The sequence below is a fragment of the Bufo bufo genome, chromosome 2 (assembly GCF_905171765.1).
Source record: "Bufo bufo chromosome 2, aBufBuf1.1, whole genome shotgun sequence".
In the NCBI taxonomy this organism is placed as follows: domain Eukaryota; kingdom Metazoa; phylum Chordata; class Amphibia; order Anura; family Bufonidae; genus Bufo; species Bufo bufo.
Window position 1 is genome coordinate 146,146,416 of NC_053390.1, and position 21,125 is coordinate 146,167,540.

General features: G+C 44.5%; 2 protein-coding genes and 1 non-coding gene across 4 annotated transcripts in view; 1 reads left to right on the forward strand and 2 right to left on the reverse strand.

The window, feature by feature from the left end:
- Positions 1 to 11,745, reverse strand: part of RIOK2 (RIO kinase 2) — a 51,063-nt gene extending 39,318 nt beyond the window's left edge. Inside the window, exons 1-2 of the mRNA XM_040421574.1 lie at positions 11,644 to 11,745; positions 5,630 to 5,768 (exon numbers count right to left, since the gene is read on the reverse strand). Of these exons, the coding sequence (XP_040277508.1) occupies positions 5,630 to 5,768; positions 11,644 to 11,709 (205 nt within the window). The 5' untranslated portion in view covers positions 11,710 to 11,745. The remainder of the gene's footprint in view (positions 1 to 5,629; positions 5,769 to 11,643) is intronic.
- Positions 11,746 to 11,798: 53 nt separating this feature from the next.
- The window catches only part of LOC120991376, a 167,530-nt gene continuing 158,203 nt past the window's right edge, over positions 11,799 to 21,125 (forward strand). The window contains exons 1-2 of one of the 2 annotated variants that reach the window (XM_040420200.1): positions 11,799 to 11,928; positions 15,675 to 15,726. In XM_040420200.1, coding sequence (XP_040276134.1) covers positions 15,694 to 15,726 — 33 coding nt within the window. In that variant the 5' untranslated portion in view covers positions 11,799 to 11,928; positions 15,675 to 15,693. Of the gene's footprint in view, positions 12,058 to 15,674; positions 15,727 to 21,125 lie in introns of both variants that reach the window. The other variant, XM_040420199.1, reaches the window with a different exon arrangement.
- LOC120992624 lies at positions 14,961 to 15,067 on the reverse strand. Its single transcript, XR_005777027.1, has one exon. It is a non-coding gene; the product is annotated as a U6 spliceosomal RNA (small nuclear RNA).

Consider the following 21,125-nt stretch of genomic DNA (forward strand, 5'->3'; position numbering starts at 1 on the left):
GTAAACAGTGAGAAGGCCCCGCCGATCAGATGCTGATGATCTAGATCATCAGTTTAAACAAACTGCAGAACCCCTTTAAAGGGTCCATTCACACGTCCACAATTTCGTTCCACATTTTGCGGAACGGAATTGCGGACCCATTAATTTCTATGGTACAGCACGATGTGCTGCTCGGATACGGAATTGCGGACCCGCACTTCCAGGTCCGTAATTCCGTTCCCAAAAATAATAGAACATGTCCTATTCTTGTCCGCAATTGCGGACAAGAATAGGCATATTCTATTAGTGTCGGCAATGTGTGGTCCGCAAAATACGGAACGCTCATTGCCAGCCAGTGTTTTGCAGATACGCAAAAAAACACACACGGATGTGTGAATGGACCCTAAGGCTTAGCTACTAGCATAAGATATGTACTGTTATACTAATGACCGAACTGACAAATTGCCACATCTAGTTACAGCCTGTTACCCACTGTATTGTATTTTCGGGACAGGTGCGCATTGAAATAGTCTGTTATTACACTCCTCGGCATTGAAATTGTAACAAGAAGGGAAAGATGGAGAAGTGGAATTAATCATGGGATACCTAGACATTTTAATGACAAGAAAAAGAAAGAAATGGAGACAAAATATTTAGAACATCTTGATTTATTCAGTGTTCAGTATGAGCACCACACAGAAATACACGTACTTACACGCCGTGGCATGCTATCAATGAGGTAATTAATGGTTGTCTGAGGAATGTTCTGCCACACTGAATGCCCTTGGACATGCAAATCATCAAGATCTGCTGCTGACAGATCCCTTTGCAATTGGCGACAAACAATGTCCCAAGTGTAATCAATGGGAGACAAGTCCTGAAATCCTGCGGCTATGGTAGCACATTTAAGCCACGCAGGCTGCTCACAGTAGCATGAGCAAAAAGTGGCCTGGTGGTGTCCTCTTGAAAAACAGCTTCTGGGACGCTTTGGAGAAATTGTTGTATAACTGGTTCCACAACCAAATCAATTTAAAGGAGTTGTCTCAACTCATCAAGTTATATTTATTATGTGCATGACTGCTATAAGTAACTTACTAATGTAGATGAATTAGCAGAAATGGCTCCGGTCCCCACTATCTTACTTCTTTGTCCTCTTTATACCCTGCTTGTCTCCAGGGGTTACGGCCACCGCTGCAGTGCAGCAGCGGTGGCCATGATTGCGCACAGCTAGAAAAAAAAGCCAGCTTTTCTGGTGCCCGGGAATTGATGGAGTGAGCGCGCACATGCGCAGCAGCTCCCGTCCACCTCAGTTATTCTCCCCTGTAAGATACAAATCGCTGCAACCGCTTACCATAGGTTGTCCCGATCTGTACAGGGTCTGCTCCGCTGAGACTGCTAGTGTTTCAGATAGTCTAGCAGCCTCACCAGCGTGCACGTGTAGTCAAGGGGCGGCGGGATTATATGATCCCAGCACCTCATGCCTGCTCCATCAGTCACAGCAGAGGTACCACCCCCCCACTACAGCTCAGGAAGTCCCCCAGGAGCCCCGAAATGAGAGGGATCCGGTAGGGGTGGGCGATATGGCCTAAAATCTATATGCGATATAATGTTTTCTATATTTGGGGGGGAGGGGGGGTGTTTAAACTTTTTTTTTTTTTTTTTACTTTTTATTTAATAACTATTAGCCTCCTTAAGGGCTAGAACCCTTGTCATATTCACCCTAATAGAGCTCTATTAGGGTGAATAGGACTTTACACTCTCCCTGCTGCCGTGCTTTGTGCACACAACAGCAGGGAGCTGACCATGGCAGCCAGCCTCTCATGTGCCCCCCAGCCTCTGATCTGCCCCCCCCCCCCCCCAGCCTCTGATCCGCCCCCCCCCCCCAGCCTCTGATCCCCCCCCCCCCAGCCTCTGATCCGCCCCCCCCGGTAACTCAAACCCACCCCCCCTCCCTCCCCAGTATTAATCATTGGTGGCAGTGGCCACAGGGTCCCCTTCCCCCCCCCCCCCCCCCCTATCATTGGTGGCAGTGGGCAGGTCCAATCGGAGTCCCAGCAGTGTAATGCTGGGGCTCCGTTCGGTTACCATGGCAGCCAGGACGCTACTAAAGTCCTGGCTGTGATTGTATGTTAGTGAGCCGCCGGTCGCTCCTTCTCATAGGTCTGTGCGGTGCATTGCTAATTCTATAAGCATTAGCAATGAGCCGCACAGACAGAAGAAGGAGCGCCCGGCGGCCACGGCGCACGTGAGTATAATGCTGCTCACTAACATACCATCGCAGCCAGGACTTCAGTAGCGTGACTCCTGGCTGCCATGGTAACCGATCGGAGCCCCAGCATTACACTGCTGGGACTCCGATCGGAACTGCCCACTGCCACCAATGATGGGCAGGAGGAGGGGGACCCTGTGGGATATGGCCGGCACATTCATTGGTGGCGCAGTGGCCACAGTCCCTCCCCTCCTCCTCCTACTCGGTCCTCATTGGTGTTCAGCGGCAGCCGCGCACAGTGGGGAGGGAGGAACTCCCTCCTTCTCCAGTCTCCATTGTGCCGGCCGGCTCAGGAGAAAATAGTGCGCGCAGAGAGCGCGATCATATCGCGGTCCGGCGATATGGCGAAAATCCATATCGTGGCCCAAATTTATATTGCATATCGCCTAAACCGCCCACCCCTAGGATCCGGCTACCGTACATTATGCCAGCCCACACCATAACCGTTGTGATGTTCCCTTGTGAAGGCGTTGCTCACGGGGTCTCCAGACATCACGGGGTAAAGACAAAAGTGGGACTAATCACTGAGGAGGACAGACCTCCATTGCTTTCTTGCTGTGCGCCAGCATGCGGTCAGCGGACCACCTGTTGCTAGACGTCTGGCTCATAGCCTTCTGATGGTTTGTGTAGACACTGTTTGCTGTTTGTGATGTGTCGTCCAATTTCCCTTGCAGTACAGAATTGACTTCTAATCAGATGACCCGTTTGTGAAGAGGTTCACCTCTGTGCACCTCTTGCTGTCATTATAGTTCATCGTTGCTCTCCCAACCACCGGGACATGCAACGTTGTACAGTTCTGACATCTTGCCTAGGTGCGCAGCGATCTGCAGGAGTGATAAACCAAGGTCTCAGAGTTCAAGGATTCTATCCTTTTCAGTTTGTGACAAGTGGCGATAACTGGCATGTCGACGAACAGGAGGCATCACACAATCATCCCACGTGACTTTAGATCCCAATCCAATGTTTGAGGTTTCATGTGGCTAAAAAAAAAAACTTTGCTTTCAACCTGGTTTTTATCCCCCCCCCTACCAACATCTCAGATTGGAGCTTGGTGCTTTAAATTTGATCATTAGTAATCTTAGTGTGGATCTTATACCCGATTCTTCCCTGCTTTGCATAACCTTACAGCTTGTCCTTTTGGTTTCCAATTTGTATGTGGAGGAGTGTATATCCCCAGATATCTACCACTGGGGGAGAGTCAGGTCACAACAATACACCTCATGCTATAGTCACGTGGGTGAAGTCTGGCACTGATTCAGCAGTGGAAAAATTGGCATTTTCTGTTGCATAATCCACAATTGAAGCATCATCAACAACTTACCATTGACTCGAAAGTTAAAAAAAACAAAACACTCAACCGTGTGCACATGGAGAGTTCTTTTCAATGACGGATTTGAAGAACGCTTGAAAGGCAGCATGTTACTTTGTAGCAGATTTGATTGTGGTTTCCATAGAAGTCAATGGAGATGCAAAAAAAAAAAAAAAAAAAAAACGCACTCAAAAAGTATTCTAAAATGCTTGTAAAAACTCTAAAAACCACAACCAAAAAGGACTTGTTTTCAGCTATTGCTGTGGATTTTGCAGTGTGAACATAGCCTCAGTTCAGTCCCATTGGAATGTGTACAGCCAGTATTATGCATCAGTATTGGTAAGCCAGTACTATGGATCTTAAATACAGGGATATACAGGTCGTGTCCAAAAGTTTTGAGAATTACATAAATATTGGAAATTGGAAAAGTTGCTGCTTAAGTTTTTATAATAGCAATTTGCATATACTCCAGAATGTTATGAAGAGTGATCAGATGAATTGCATAGTCCTTCTTTGCCATCAAAATTAACTTAATCCCAAAAAAAAACTTTCCACTGCATTTCATTGCTGTCATTAAAGGACCTGCTGAGATAATTTCAGTAATCGTCTTGTTAACTCAGGTGAGAATGTTGACGAGCACAAGGCTGGAGATCATTATGTCAGGCTGATTGGGTTAAAATGGCCGACTTGACATGTTAAAAGGAGGGTGATGCTTGAAATCATTGTTCTTCCATTGTTAACCATGGTGACCTGCAAAGAAACGCGTGCAGCCATCATTGCATAAAAATGGCTTCACAGGCAAGGATATTGTGGCTACTAAGATTGCACCTCAATCAACAATTTATAGGATCATCAAGAACTTCAAGGAAAGAGATTCAATTCTTGTTAAGAAGGCTTCAGGGCGTCCAAGAAAGTCCAGCAAGCGCCAGGATCGTCTCCTAAAGAGGATTCAGCTGCGGGATCGGAGTGCCACCAGTGCAGAGCTTGCTCAGGAATGGCAGCAGGCAGGTGTGAGCGCATCTGCACGCACAGTGAGGCGAAGACTTTTGGAAGATGGCCTGGTGTCAAGAAGGGCAGCAAAGAAGCCACTTCTCTCCAAAAAAAACATCAGGGACAGATTGATCTTCTGCAGAAAGTATGGTGAATGGACTGCTGAGGACTGGGGCAAAGTCATATTCTCCGATGAAGCCTCTTTCCGATTGTTTGGGGCATCTGGAAAAAGGCTTGTCCGGAGAAGAATAGGTGAGCGCTACCATCAGTCCTGTGTCATGCCAACAGTAAAGCATCCTAAGACCATTCATGTGTGGGGTTGCTTCTCATCCAAGGGAGTGGGCTCACTCACAATTTTGCCCAAAAACACAGCCATGAATAAAGAATGGTACCAAAACACCCTCCAACAGCAACTTCTTCCAACAATCCAACAACAGTTTGGTGAAGAACAATGCATTTTCCAGCACGATGGAGCACCGTGCCATAAGGCAAAAGTCATAACTAAGTGGCTCGGGGACCAAAACGTTGACATTTTGGGTCCATGGCCTGGAAACTCCCCAGATCTTAATCCCATTGAGAACTTGTGGTCAATCCTCAAGAGGCGGGTGGACAAACAAAAACCCACTAATTCTGACAAAGAAGTGATTAAGAATGGGTTGCTATCAGTCAGGAATTGGCCCAGAAGTTGATTGAGAGCATGCCCAGTTGAATTGCAGAGGTCCTGAAAAAGAAGGGCCAACACTGCAAATACTGACTCTTTGCATAAATGTCATGTAATTGTCGATAAAAGCCTTTGAAACGTATGAAGTGCGTGTAATTATATTTCACTACATCACAGAAACAACTGAAACAAAGATCTAAAAGCAGTTTAGCAGCAAACTTTGTGAAAACTAATATTTGTGTCATTCTCAAAATTTTTGGCCACGACTGTACATATAATGGAAAGTTTTATACAGCCACTCCTAATCTGGCTCCAAAATATGGATCCAAAACACTGACCAAATCTGGAGCCCAAGGCCTTACTGTGATTTGCCTAAAGCTATATAAACTCATTGAATGGAAAAACGCAGATTATTACTCACTCTTTGTACGTTCATATGCAACAAGTTTATGCTTTACAAGCTCTCGCAAGATTTTGTTGCAGCCGCCATGTTTCAGACTGGCTATTGAGGCAATTAAACTGGCCGGCACAATCTCATGGTTCCTCATGCCCATTTCAACCTGGAAGAAAAACAAAAACAGTCATTAAAGAAGGCAATGCGATCAGAATGACTAATACTGGGGCGTCCAACAACAAAGACCCCACTTATCCACAAACTGTAAAACAGGCCTCGACAAATCCCAGGCGCCTGGTCGCCATGGCGATCAGGAATTTGGTCCTGGCGCTTGGGTATTTGTCAGCCCGTTTTCAAAGGTGCACGGGCGACGGGTGCGGAGCGCTAGAGGGGGACCCGTCCGGAGGCAGCAGGAGTGGAGATGAGCGCCTCCATTGTGGAAGCGTTCATCTCCATATTCATCTGTATCACCGTCCTCAGGACAGCGATACAGATGAATGGTGCGGAGGAGCAGGGGAGAGGCGTCTCCCTTGCCCGTTCCTCTGAGGCTACAGGCCTAGTGCCATCGCGCCGCCCGAGCCGTACAGTGCGGGACACAGGCCGGAAGAGGCCTGCATCGCATCACTGACAGCAGCATAAGGCAAGTATATGAGTTTATTGTTTTTATTATTTATAGTGTACTGTGGCAAGAAGGGGGTGCACAATATGGGGAGGGGCACTATGGAGAAGAGGGAAAGCACTATGGGGCACTATATACTGGCACAATATGGGGGGCAATAAGGACAAGAGGGTAAGCACTATGAGGCCCTATTTACTGGCACAATATGGGGGGCACTGTGGAGAAGAGGGGCAGCACTATCGGGGCCCTATATACTGGCACATTATGGGGGGTATCACCATGGTGATGGACCATGTGACGAGCGCAGTGACGTCACCACAGGTCCTTTTCCTCACAGATGAAGACAGAAGACATGCCGGCTGCGCGAACAAATGGATTAAGGAGAGTTAAAAAATATATATTTTTTTAACCCCTCCCTATTTTACTTAGCATTCTGTATTCAGAATGCTATTATTTTCCCTTATAACCATGTTATAAGGGAAAATAATAATGATCGGGTCTCCATCCCGATCGTCTCCTAGCAACAGTGCGTGAAAATCGCACCGCATCCGCACTTGCTTGCGGATGCTTGCGATTTTCACGCAGCCCCATTTATTTCTATGGGGCCTGCATTACGTGAAAAACGCACAAAGAGGAGCATGCTGCGATTTTCACACAACGCACAAGTGATGCGTGAAAATCACCGCTCATCTGCACAGCCCCATAGAAATGAATGGGACCGGATTCAGTGCGGGTGCAATGCGTTCACCTCACCCGCGCGGAAAACTCGCCCGTGTGAAAGGGGCCTTGCTGTTATTGCAACTCGGATAGAAATGAAAGGAGGATTCTGGGAGTTGTAGTTGCAGAACAGCGGGAGTTTTCTAATGTATTGTGATTGTCCATATTGCTTCCTTTGCTGGCTTTATTAATTGTTCAGTCACATTACACACTGTTCGTATCCAGGGGTTACGGCCACCGCTGCAGCACAAATACATGGTAGCCATGACAGGAGCTGCTGCGCATGTGTGCCTATGTGCGCTCTCACAGTCCCAGCCACCAGAGAGGCCGTGCAGCTTTTCCTATAGTGTACAAGCACGGCCACCTCTGCTGGATTACAGGGTGGTCGTAACCATGGATATGAGCAGTTTATAATATGATGGAAAAATGAATCCAGCCAGCAAAGGAAGCAATATGGACAATCACAATCCATTAGTAAGTGCCTTGTATTAACTTCCTCTACATGATAAATGCCATTTGCTGAAATGAGGCCCCTATAGCTGGCAGTGGATCCACCTAAGTTCCGAAGAGGCGCCGGCCTCTCCATAACTCGGCACATCCAGCGCCAGTTCTAAATGTTAGAGAGCTCCCTAGCCGTCTTACATTTAGACCATTTTCTATGCCAAAAACGGGCATATAAAATAATGAATGAGATGGGCCTGCCGGCTCACCTCCTTCACCGCCACTTTATTTTTAGACCTGGCATGAGTGAGGAAAAGTTGCAGATTGCAGTGCAAATAACCTTTGCGTCACAAATACACCTAATATAGGCGTATTTCTGGATAGTAAATGACCCCCTATATTTTCTCACCGTTTTGTTATTCCCTGCGCTACTGCGCCTAAATTATGGCAAAGGTGCAGGCCTCATCATAAATTAGATGGATGCTCTAGCAGTCCATGCGCATAGACTGAAATCTATGGCAGCTCCAAGTTACTGTACATTTGAGGCTTCTTTTATACCAGACACCTGGCATAAAAGTAAATAAGTGTGCAAGGCCCAGCGCCCACCCCTCTTGCCATGCCCCATTTCTGGAAAATGGCGAGGGTGGCATAGAAACACCACTTGCTCCACGATTTAGGGACAATACTGTTTAAAAGGTTGCATAAAAAACTGAGCTTGCGACTTTTTTACTCCAGACAACTGGCGTAGGGGAAATGATAAATTCCCCTCAGGCCTAGTTCACACGAACGTATGGCTTTTATATATTTTTTTTTTGCGGTCCGTTTTTCACGGATCCGTTGTTCCGTTTTTGAGTTCCGTTGTGTTTCCGTTGCCTTTCCATTTTTCCGTTCGGCGTATACAGTAATTACATTGAAAAAATTGGGCTGGGCATAACATTTTCAATAGATGGTTAAAAAAAAACGGAACGGATACAGAAGACATACGGATGCATTTCCGTATGTATTCAGTTTTTTTTGCGGAGCCATTGACTTTAATGGAGCCACGGAACGTGATTTGCGGCCAAATATAGGACATATTCTATCTTTCAACGGAACGGTAAAAAGGAAATACGGAAACGGAATGCATATGGAACACATTCCGTTTTTTTTGCGGAACCATTGAAATGAATTGTTCCGTATATGGAACGCAAAAAAAAAAAAACGTTTGTGTGAACTAGGCCTCAGTCTTTTTTATTGGTTTTTAGGCTTTTTGCCATGTTTGGTGCTTTTTTTTTTTTTAACTGGCGTTTTTCGGCAAAAACAGCCAGCTCCATATGTCACATAGAAACCTATGAAAATGTTCAACTACAAGCACAGGAGTTTTCTTGTGGTGGCTATACTTTTCTTTTTTACATATATAGTCTACTTTCACACTGGCGTCTCGGCTTTCCGTTTGTGAGATCCGTCATTGGCTCTCACAAGCGGTCCAAAACGGATCAGTTTTTCCCTAATGCATTCTGAATGGAAAAGGATCCGCTCAGAATGCATCAGTATGCCTCCGTTCCGTCTCCATTCCGCTTTGGAGGCGGACACAAGCGCTGCCTGCCGCGTTTTGGTGCCCGTCTGACGAAACTGAGCCAAATGGATCCGTTCTGACACACAATGTAAGTCAATGGGGACGGATCAGTTTTCTATGACACAATCTGGCACAATAGAAAACAGATCCGTCCTCTATTGACTTTCAATGGGGTTCAAGACGGATCCGTTTTGGCTATGTTAAGGATAATACAAACGGATCCGTTCTGAACGGATGCAGACGGTTGTATTATCTGAACGGATCCGTCCATGAGTGTGAAAATAGCCTAAGGTGAGTTTTTGAAGTCTTATCTGTCCTTTAGGCTACATTCACACTTTCAATGTATTTAATACCGGAATTAACAATGCAGGTCAATGGGTGATGGATCCGTTTTTTTTAAGTAGCTAAAAAAAAAAAAAAAAAAAAAAACATTGACTTTCAGTGGCGGATCTGTTTTTTCCATTTTTATGACCAGACACAAAACTGCAGCTTGCAGCGGTTATCTGTCTGGTCACAAAACAGAATGCTGCCGGTACGTAAGACATCCTGAACGGATCTCTTTCCATTCAGAATGCATGAGGACTAAACAAACTGTTTTTTTCGGGTATTAAGCTCCTCTGCCAGATCTCAATACCGCAAAACAACAACGCAAGTGTGAAAGTAGCTTTTAGACTTTCTCTCCTTTTATGATCCACTCCAGATATTAGCTTCCAAACCTGCATCAGGAACTCTGACCGGGTGGCCGTACCCTCATGCATGAGACTCAGACAGCTGCCTCTAAAACTGTACCACCAAGCATGAAGTGGTGTCTCTCCACACCCAATTTCGAGTCAGGCAGGAGAGTATTCCTGGATACCCCCTTGAAGAAATGTATAAAAAGGTACAAGCCACCACCTGACCTCCCTGATGATCAGTAGTGTTGAGCGAACTTGTGTTTTAGGTTCGGCGTACAAGGTTCTGGTTATCTAATAAGTCCGTTATGGATTCCGCTACCACGGTCTATAACTTATGGTCCATGGTAGCGGAATCCATAACAGAATTCTTAGATAACCTGAACCTTGTACGCCGAACTTAAAAAAAACACGTTTGCTTAACACTAATGTTCAGTCAAGAGCAAAATTGAGTAAGTGCCCTAGGAAGCAGAGCATCCCCATAGGGTTCGGATGAGTCTGCTCACACTGTGTCCGTTTTTTTTCCACAGGTTCCCGGTATTCTTTGGCTTTGTGTCAGGCAATGAATCCCACTGGCTTATAATGGCTCCGTCCGCTCTCTATTCTATGAACCTAGAGAACAGCTCCACAGACAACATTAGTGCGGCAGAAAACGCAATAGAGACCAGATCAAACGTGAATGGAGCCCCTGACTGCTGGAATACGGCAGCATGCTGCTCAGCTTTACCCCCCCCCCCAAAAAAGAGATCTGGAGGATCAATTAGGTCAATATAACAGATCTAGGGGGGTTGTGATGGATCTTTAAAGAACAGCCGTGCAGCTTGTGTGTCACCCACCGGCCACAATATTGAAAAAACATCTAGGGCAACTCATGCTATACGTTTCTGAGTGGCACACTATATAGAAGATCACAGTGCAATTATAAAACGATAAACCAACATATAGCAGCCGGATGGACGCCAGGAGGAGTGCTATTTGGGGGACTCTCAGGTGAATTGAGACCTATAGTTATGCAGCTGCTATCCTAACACATAACCAAACTACAGTCACAAAATGCAATGTGAACGACGCAAGACTGACAGGCTCACTTTTTGGGTGGACTTGTACCTGCGGGGGTTCTACGGGCCCACTTTTTGGGTGGACTCGTACCTGCGGGGGTTCAACGGGCCCACTTTTTGGGTGGACTCGTACCTGCGGGGGTTCTACGGGCCCACTTTTTGGGTGGACTCGTACCTGCGGGGGTTCTACGGGCCCACTTTTTGGGTGGACTCGTACCTGCGGGGGTTCTACGGGCCCACTTTTTGGGTGGACTCGTACCTGCGGGGGTTCTACGGGCCCACTTTTTGGGTGGACTCGTACCTGCGGGGGTTCTACGGGCCCACTTTTTGGGTGGACTCGTACCTGCGGGGGTTCTACGGGCCCACTTTTTGGGTGGACTCGTACCTGCGGGGGTTCTACGGGCCCACTTTTTGGGTGGACTCGTACCTGCGGGGGTTCTACGGGCCCACTTTTTGGGTGGACTCGTACCTGCTGGGGTTCTACGGGCCCACTTTTTGGGTGGACTCGTACCTGCGGGGGTTCTACGGGCCCACTTTTTGGGTGGACTCGTACCTGCGGGGGTTCTACGGGCCCACTTTTTGGGTGGACTCGTACCTGCGGGGGTTCTACGGGTCCACTTTTTGGGTGGACTCGTACCTGCGGGGGTTCTACAGGCCCACTTTTTGGGTGGACCTGTACCCACCGGGTTCTACAGGCCCACTTTTTGGGTGGACCTGTACCCACCGGGTTCTACAGGCCCACTTTTTGGGTGGACTTGTACCCGCCGGGTTCTACAGGCCCACTTTTTGGGTGGACTTGTACCTACGGGGTTCTACAGGCCCACTCTTATGCCACACACAGTAACTGAGGATACTAACTGAAGGACTGGTTGTCAGTGCCACCCTAACCTTGGACAGGAGACCATACCCAGCTCTCTAGGGCACAGTGTGTAACACTCGGTCTATACAAGACCACACAGCTCTCCGGACCACATACGTACCGCGGTAAGCACTCTGAAGTCATCTCTGGACAAGTACCGGAGCAGCACCACATTCAGCTTCCCCATGTTGACCGCCTGGCAATTTGGAACGCACGTGCGTTCCAGAAGGCCTCGTTACGTCATCACGCTGCAGCCGAACGGACTGCTGGGAAGTCCTGGCAGCTGTGTAGTGAGTTCAGTGTTGTTATCCAACGTTTATTGTAGAATGTGAATGGAGAACAATTACTCCTAGTAAAGTAATGAATAGAATTATGTTACGGAAAATCCAGAGTGCTCCAGCGTTACGTACGTATAGGAATTTACTTACAGCGTTCTGTCGGTTGTATCGCCCTTGCAGGTCCTTGGCTGCCTAGGAGATAACTGAAAAGTTTGAAATGGGCGGGAGCATCGCAGCCAGGACCGCGTATATCACAGGTATGTGATAGTATCGTGATATATAACTATACACCTGAGTACAGTTCTCCAGATATGTGCAGCAGAGACCACCTATATCACAGGTATGTGATAATATATCGATATATAACTATACACCTGAATGCAGTGCACTAGATATGTGCAGAAGAGACCACCTATATCACAGGTATGTGATAGTATTGTGATAAATAACTATACACCTGAGTACAGTGCACTAGATATGTGCAGCCAGGGCCCGTATATCACAGGTATATGATAATATAGCGATATATAACTATATACCTGAGTGCAGTGCTCTAGATTTGTGCAGCCAGGGCCCGTATATCACAGGTAAATGATAATATAGCGATATATAACTATACACCTGAGTGCAGTGCTCTAGATATGTGCAGCCGGGGCCCGTATATCACAGGTATATGATAATATAGCGATATATAACTATATACCTGAGTGCAGTGCTCTAGATATGTGCAGCCGGGGCCCGTATATCACAGGTAAATGATAATATAGCGATATATAACTATATACCTGAGTGCAGTGCTCTAGATATGTGCAGCCGGGGCCCGTATATCACAGGTATATGATAATATAGCGATATATAACTATATACCTGAGTGCAGTGCTCTAGATATGTGCAGCCAGGGCCCGTATATCACAGGTATATGATAATATAGCGATATATAACTATATACCTGAGTGCAGTGCTCTAGATATGTGCAGCCGGGGCCCGTATATCACAGGTATATGATAATATAGCGATATATAACTATACACCTGAGTGCAGTGCTCTAGATATGTGCAGCCGGGGCCCGTATATCACAGGTGTATGATAATATATCGATATATAACTATACACCTGAGTGCAGTGCTCTAGATATGTGCAGCCGGGGCCCGTATATCACAGGTATATGATAATATAGCGATATATAACTATATACCTGAGTGCAGTGCTCTAGATATGTGCAGCCGGGGCCCGTATATCACAGGTGTATGATAATATAGCGATATATAACTATACACCTGAGTGCAGTGCTCTAGATATGTGCAGCCGGGGCCCGTATATCACAGGTAAATGATAATATAGCGATATATAACTATACACCTGAGTGCAGTGCTCTAGATATGTGCAGCCGGGGCCCGTATATCACAGGTATATGATAATATAGCGATATATAACTATATACCTGAGTACAGTGCTCTAGATATGTGCAGCCGGGGCCCGTATATCACAGGTATATGATAATATAGCGATATATAACTATATACCTGAGTGCAGTGCTCTAGATTTGTGCAGCCGGGGCCCGTATATCACAGGTAAATGATAATATAGCGATATATAACTATACACCTGAGTGCAGTGCTCTAGATATGTGCAGCCGGGGCCCGTATATCACAGGTAAATGATAATATAGCGATATATAACTATACACCTGAGTGCAGTGCTCTAGATATGTGCAGCTAGGACCCCGCATATCACAGGTATATGATAATATAGCGATATATATATATTTTTTATTTATTTAACATCTTTATTGCTTATACAAAACAGTACACAAAATACAATTAGAAATTAGTATACATTTTCAACCCTTTTTTTCCCTTCCCCCCCCCCCCTAACCCCTGTACCCCCCCAGCCTATGATGCGTGTGCCCCCGCCTCCCCCCCCCCCCAGCCCCCCTGGAAAAGGGAGGAGAGGGGAGGGGCCAAAAAAAAACAAAAAATAAACACTATAATTAGGATAAACTAAAATGTTGCAGTCCTATCAGAATTACCAGCCGTCCCATATCTTAGCCCATTTCTCAATTCCACCCCTCTGCTTATAAAGACTCCGTTCATAATTTTTCACCTTATTAACCAGATTTATCCATTTATTTACTTCTGGGGCCTGCCGTGCAAACCAGCTCCGACTAATCAGAACCCTGGCCAATAGTAGTATTCTCCCTAGTAGAATCTTTTGGGGTTTATGACCAGTTAGTATCGAGAGACCATTCAGTAAAAACAATTGTGGCTCAAGAGGAATCTATGTTTTTAATTTATAAATAAGGAACTTATTGATACCACTCCAGTATGCCCCGAGTTCTGGGCATGCCCAGATCATATGTATGTAATCCGCTCTGGCAGTATCACATCGAGGACAGTTGGAGGAGTGGGGGTAACATATAATCTGTGGTAAATATTGAACTGTATTAGGACGTGGTTGAAGTTGTGCGAAAGTACATCTGAGTTAGTAAAAATACTCCCCCACCCTACACTTTGTATATTTGGGCAATCCCTCTCCCAAGCTTTTTGCCCAGGTGATTGTGTCTCAAAAAACCGTGAGTTAATTAATAATTTATATATATTTGAAATCTTCATTCTTACTGGTGCCTTCCCAAACCGCTCGTTTATCACGGAGGACTTATCTATTTCTATCAGTGATTTATCATCCAAACTAAAAAGTGCCGAATGAAGCTGGAAATGCAAAAAACAATGACAAGTTCTCTACACTATGTGATAGTTCCACAAACGACTTAATTTCTCAATTTTTAACAACCTGTGCCAAAGAAAGAATCCCATTCTTTTGCCAGAATTGATCCTTTGCTATACCGTCTAATACCTGTAAGTGAGTGTTGTACCAAAGAGGCGTGAATGTGAGTGATCCTTTTACCCCCAACCATTCTCTAGTAACAGCCCATATTTTCATTAGGAGTTTTATGGTCCCTCTATGCCCCCGATCCCTATTAGTCAACAACCCAGATTCCAAAAGCGTAAATATATTATCATGTGGAGAACTTCTTACTAGACTACTTAAAGTACTATTTGAACATTCGCTGCACGTCCATAACTGGGCGGCAATGAAGTAGCCTTTAAAGCATGGGAGGTTTAAACCCCCATGTTCCAAAGGCTTATAAAGGTATTCCAATAAAAATATGGAACGCTTCACGAATTTGCGTGTCATCCTTGCGCAAGGGCCATCCTAATCTTCTCTGTATCGTTCCAATTTTAGTATATGTGCTGCCGAAGCAAGCACATAATATAGCGATATATAACTATATACCTGAGTGCAGTGCTCTAGATTTGTGCAGCCGGGGCCCCGTATATCACAGGTATATGATAATATAGCGATATATAACTATATACCTGAGTGCAGTGCTCTAGATATGTGCAGCTGGGGCCCCGTATATCACAGGTATATGATAATATAGCGATATATAACTATATACCTGAGTACAGTGCACTAGATTTGTGCAGCTGGGGCCCCGTATATCACAGGTATATGATAATATAGCGATATATAATTATATACCTGAGTGCAGTGCTCTAGATATGTGCAGCCGGGGCCCTGTATATCACAGGTATATGATAATATAGCGATATATAACTATATACCTGAGTGCAGTGCTCTAGATATGTGCAGCCGGGGCCCTGTATATCACAGGTATATGATAATATAGCGATATATAACTATATACCTGAGTGCAGTGCTCTAGATATGTGCAGCCGGGGCCCTGTATATCACAGGTATATGATTTGACAAGCCCTTTAATTTTTAGCTAAAAAAAATATTGCTATGTCAAGCTTTATTTATTATAAGAAATAATAAGATTATTTTTTTTAATTCACTTCTTTATTTCCAGGATTTTCGAGTAAAAGAACATGTCGTCCATGCATTCTTCAGAATTTTTCCAGGTACTTTTAGTTGTGGGAATTTCTAGTGCTTTGCCTACAGACATACAGTGGATATAAAATGTCAGGTTTCTGTGATGTAAAAATATGAGACAAAGATAAATCATTTCAGAACTTTTTCCACCTTTAATGTGACCTATAAACTGTACAACTCAATTGATAAACAAACTGAAATCTTTTAGGTGGAGGAAAGAAAAAATATAAAAATAAAATAATATGGTTGCATAAATGTGCACACCCTTAAACTAATACTTTGTTGAAGCACCTTTTGATTTTATTACAGCACTCAGTCTTTTTGGTATGAGTCTATCAGCAGGGCACATTGACTCGGCAAGCTTTGCCCACTCTTCTTTGCAAAAACACTCCAAATCTGTCAGATTGTGAGGTCATCTCCTGTGCACAGCCCTCTTCAGATCACCTCACAGATATTCAATTGGATTCAGGTCTGGGCTCTGGCTGAGCCATTCCAGAACTTTAATCTTCTTCTGGTGAAGCCATTCTTTTGTTGATTTGGATGTATGCTTTGGGTCGTTGTCATGCTGAAAGATGAAGTTCCTCTTCATGTTCAGCTTTCTAGCAGAAGCCTGAAGGTTTTGTGCCAATATTGACTGGTATTTGGAACTGTTCATAATTCCCTCTAGCTTAACTAAGGCCCCAGTACCAGCTGAAGAAAAACAGCCCCATAGCATGATGCTGCCACCACCATGCTTCACTGTGGGTATGGTGTTCTTTTGGTGATGTGCAGTGTTGTTTTTGGGCCAAACATATCTTTTGGAATTATAGCCAAAAAGTTCAACCTTGGTTTCATCAGACCAGAACACCTTTTCCCACATGCTTTTGGGAGACTTCAGATGTGTTTTTGCAAAATGTAGCCTGGCTTGGAGGTTTTTCTTCGTAAGAAAAGGCTTTCGTCTTGCCACTCTACCCCATAGCCCAGACATATGAAGAATACGGGAGATTGTTGTCATATGTACCACACAGCCAGTACTTGCCAGATATTCCTGCAGCTCCTTTAATGTTGCTGTAGGCCTCTTGGTAGCCTCCCAGACCAGTTTTCTTCTCGTCTTTTCATCAATTTTGGAGGGACGTCCAGTTCTTGGTAATGTCACTGTTGTGCCATATTTTCTCCACTTGATGATGACTGTCTTCACTGTGTTCCATGGTATATCTAATGCCTTGGAAATTATTTTGTACCCTTCTCCTGACTGATATCTTTTAACAATGAGATCCCTCTGATGCTTTGGAAGCTCTCTGTGGACCATGGCTTTTGCTGTAAGATGCGACTGAGAAAATTTCAGGAAAGACCAACTAGAGCAGCTGAACTTTATTTGGGGTTAATCAGAGGCACTTTAAATAATGGCAGGTGTATGCTGACTCCTATTTAACATGATTTTGATTGTGATTGCTTAATTCTGAACACAGCTACATCCCCAGTTATAAGAAGGTGTGCACACTTATGTAACCACATAATGTCCCAATAGCTGGTAGTATACTCGTCATCAGAGGTCGCAATAACACCTGTACAAGCGTCATAGACACCTGTACAGGCAGTTTTACTCCCTAAAAAATGTCTAATACGTATGAATATGCACGATAATTTCACTGCCAGTCATGAGCGCTGTGAACGGCACAGGCTGCACCGCAATACCGCTGGTGCCTGAAAGCTCCAATAACAAAGCTCCGTACAGAACAGAGCTTTGTTATTAGGGAGGAGGCTGCTGATTTGTCAGTATCGGCGTGCTGCTGTGCCATGGGCCGCACCTCTCACAACCCACCAACTGTTTGAATAAGTGCACAGATTGCTGAGGACAGTGATTGGTTGCAGTGGCAGCATGCTACTTCTAACAATATCAGGAGGATCAGACAAGCACTGGAGAAAGGGGTAAATATGACATTTTAGGCTATTGGAGTGCTTGTCCAAGATTTTTAATTATCTCAACCCTATAAAGCTCTGCTCACTGGGACAGATATATTAATATGGTCTAAAAGTAAGGGCTTTTTTTTTTTGCGGACCTTATGCGGAACCATTCACTTTAATGAGTCCGCAAAAACAACAGAATGTACTCTGTGTGCATTCCGTTTCCGTATTTCCGTTCCGCAAAAAAGTAGTGCATGTCCTATTATCCGCAAATCACGGTCCGAGGCCCCATTCAAGTCAATTGGTCCGCAAAAAATACGGAACACATCCGTATGTCATCCATATTTTGCGGATCCATACTGTAGAAATGCTATGCCCAGCCCATATTGCTCATGTGTTTGGTGATTAATAAGCTACTGTTTCCTTTTCCGATCCGCAAAAAACGGATCAAATATGGAAACCATACGGATATGTTTTGTGCAATAAAGGAACGGAAGAGGACTTAAATCTGAAAACGTGAACGTGACGTCACATGACCTAGGGAAAGCTGATCGGTGGGGCTCCTGGGTGTCGAACTCCCACCAATCAGATACTGATGATCTATCCAGAGGATAGGTCATCAGTGTTTAAGTCTCGGAAAACCCCTTTAACCCTGTAGGGTTTTTAATTTTTGCGTTTAGATTTTCTGGGGCCATAACTTTTTAATTTTTTTTTATTCACATACAGCCGTATGAGGGCTTGTTTTTTGCGGCACAAGTTGCACTTTCTATTTCCACCATTAAATATTGCATACGATGTAGTTGGGAGCTGGAAAATAATTCCAAATGGGTTGAAATTGGAAAAAAAATAAATCAATTCTGCAACAGTTTTATGGGTTTTGTTTTCACGGCGTTCCCCATACGGTAATGCTGACCTGTATTTTTTTTTTTTTAATTGTCTGAGACCGTACAAATCTGGTGATACTACATATGTATAGTTATTCTTGCCTTTTAATACAAAAAAAACCAAAACTTTAAGGATTTTTTTTTCTATCCATCGCCATATTCTGACCCTATAATGTTTTTTTGACATTATGTGTACATAGCTGTGTGGGTTCTCATTTTTTGTGGGGCAATCTATACTTGTCACTGATACCCATTTTGGGGTGTGTATGACTTTTTGATCAATTTTTATTAAATTTTTTTTGTGGGAGATGAAGCAACCAAAAAACGGTAAATCTGCCATTTTGAGTTTTTTTTTTCGTTTGCTGTATGGGATAAATATTTTTATATTTTAATAGTACAGGCATACCTCAGCATAGGCCATCATTATCACATTAGCCGGCGTCCTATTCCCACCATGCCCACATATCAGAGAGCTGCTGCGCTCACCGGAGTAGATGCAGGCCTATTCACTTCAGTGGGACCGCAAATATGCCAACAGCACATCGGTTGCTGTCCTCATCCGTATGACCGTTCTGTGGCCCCCCCCCCCCAAAAAAAATAGAACATTTCCTATTCGTGTCTTCAAAATGCGTAACGCACACGGCTGGTATCCATATTTGGGGGATCCGCAGTTTGCTACTGAGGAAAGGCTTTTTTTTCTAGCCTTAAAGTGCAGATTGTTTGAGGGCTGCAGTGAGGGTTGACCTTCTGGAAGTTTCTATCCTCTGCACACAGGACATTTGGAGCTCAGCCAAAATAACCATTGGGTTATTGGTCACCTCTCTTACCAAGCCCCTATGATGACTTATTTTGGTGAGGCAACCAGCTCTAGGAATAGTCCAGGTTGTTCCAAACGTCTTCTATTTCAGAATTATGGAGGCCACTGTTCTCTTGGGAACTTTCGGTGGAGCAGAAATGTTTTGTACCCTTCTCCAGATCTGTGCCTCCACACAATCCTGTCTTTGAGCTTTACAGGCAGTTCTTTTTCTCATGACTTGGTTTTTGCTCTGATATGCATTGTCAGCTGTGAGACCTTATATAGACAGGGCTGTGTCTTTCCAAATCATGTCCAATCAAGTGAATTTACCACAGATGGACTCAAGGTGTAGAAACATCTCAAAGAGTCATAGCAAAGGGTCTGTCCAATCAGTTGAACTTAAGTGCAAACATTTCTAAAATTCTGTTTTCGCTTTTTCTATATGGGGTACTGCAGATAGATGGGGAAAACTTTATTTTTTTAATCTTAGCACAAGGCTGCAGCATAACAGAATGTGGAAAAAAAGGAGTGGGCGGGTGCCTGGTACAAGAGCTGACGCTCTGTAGGTGGTATGTTGTACTGCAGCTCCTAGCACTTTTCTCGCAGGTTTCATTTCTGGTAGCAGGTTGACCTTAAATGGGTCATAATCATTAATAAGTCACCAGTAACTGATCGGCAGAGGTCTGACTCCTGGTACCCCTCCTGATCAGCTGTTTGAAGAGGAGGCAATGCTCGTGCGAGTTCTGCTTCCTTTTCAAAATTACACTGTGCGCGGTCTTGCTTGTAGTGGTGGCGCAGTGTAAGTCCAAGTGCTGGTCCAAGGGAATGGCACGAGTGCTTGTAATTACTCTCTGCCACCAAGACGTTGCGCAGTGAAATCTTGAAGAGTAAGTACGGTTGCACGAGCATCGCCTCCTCTTCAAACAGCTGATCGGCGGGAGTCGGACCCCCACCGATCAGATATTGATGACCTATCCTGAGGACAGGTCATCAATGTGTACCGGCTGCACAACCCCTGCAATTGCTGCTTTTCTGACGTTTTTCAGATTTGCGTTATAGAACATCTGATCTCTGTGTTCCATTTACTTTGTACAGTTTCTTAAAACTCTTTCACTAAATGACGTCCAGCTAAACTTAGACAGCAATTATGTTATTTCATACAACAAATTCCTGGAAAATGTGAAAAAAAAACTGTAATAAAAAAAATCATTTTCCGCAGCTGATTTCCCAGAATTTATTTTCTAGGCACCCTATTTGCAAACAAGTAGGTGCTATAAAGCCTTGACATTCAGATATTTTAGCAGCTGTCGCAGTGTCTGTGTGTGTGGAGGGGGGGGGGGTTACTGCACCGCCTGGACTTTTCCTATTAAACAGCTTCTTGCTGTGAGAATTATTTTTCTTTTCCGTTTGATTACATTATTTCAATGAAGCTGATTTTATAGACCTGGCTAGACCACCCCCTTCCTTATTCAGAGAATGTGATAATCCAGCACTTGTTTCCAGTACAGAACTGCAATAAAAGGATTAAAACATTTTGGAGCATATTTTGTTACCGTTTTATTTTCATTTTCTATTTAATTTCTTTCTTGATTGCGCTCTATTTTTAAGTGTACTTAAAAATATACTTGTTTGTGACAGAATGGAATCTAAATGACACTTAGGCCTCTTTCACACGGGCGTTGCGGGAACATGCGCGATTTTTCCGCGCGAGTGCAAAACATTGTAATGCGTTTTGCACGCGCGTGAGAAAAATCGGCATGTTTGGGATCGATGTTCTGTAGATTGTATTATTTTCCCTTATAACATGGTTATAAGGGAAAATAATAGCATTCTGAATACAGAACGCATAGTACAATAGCACTGG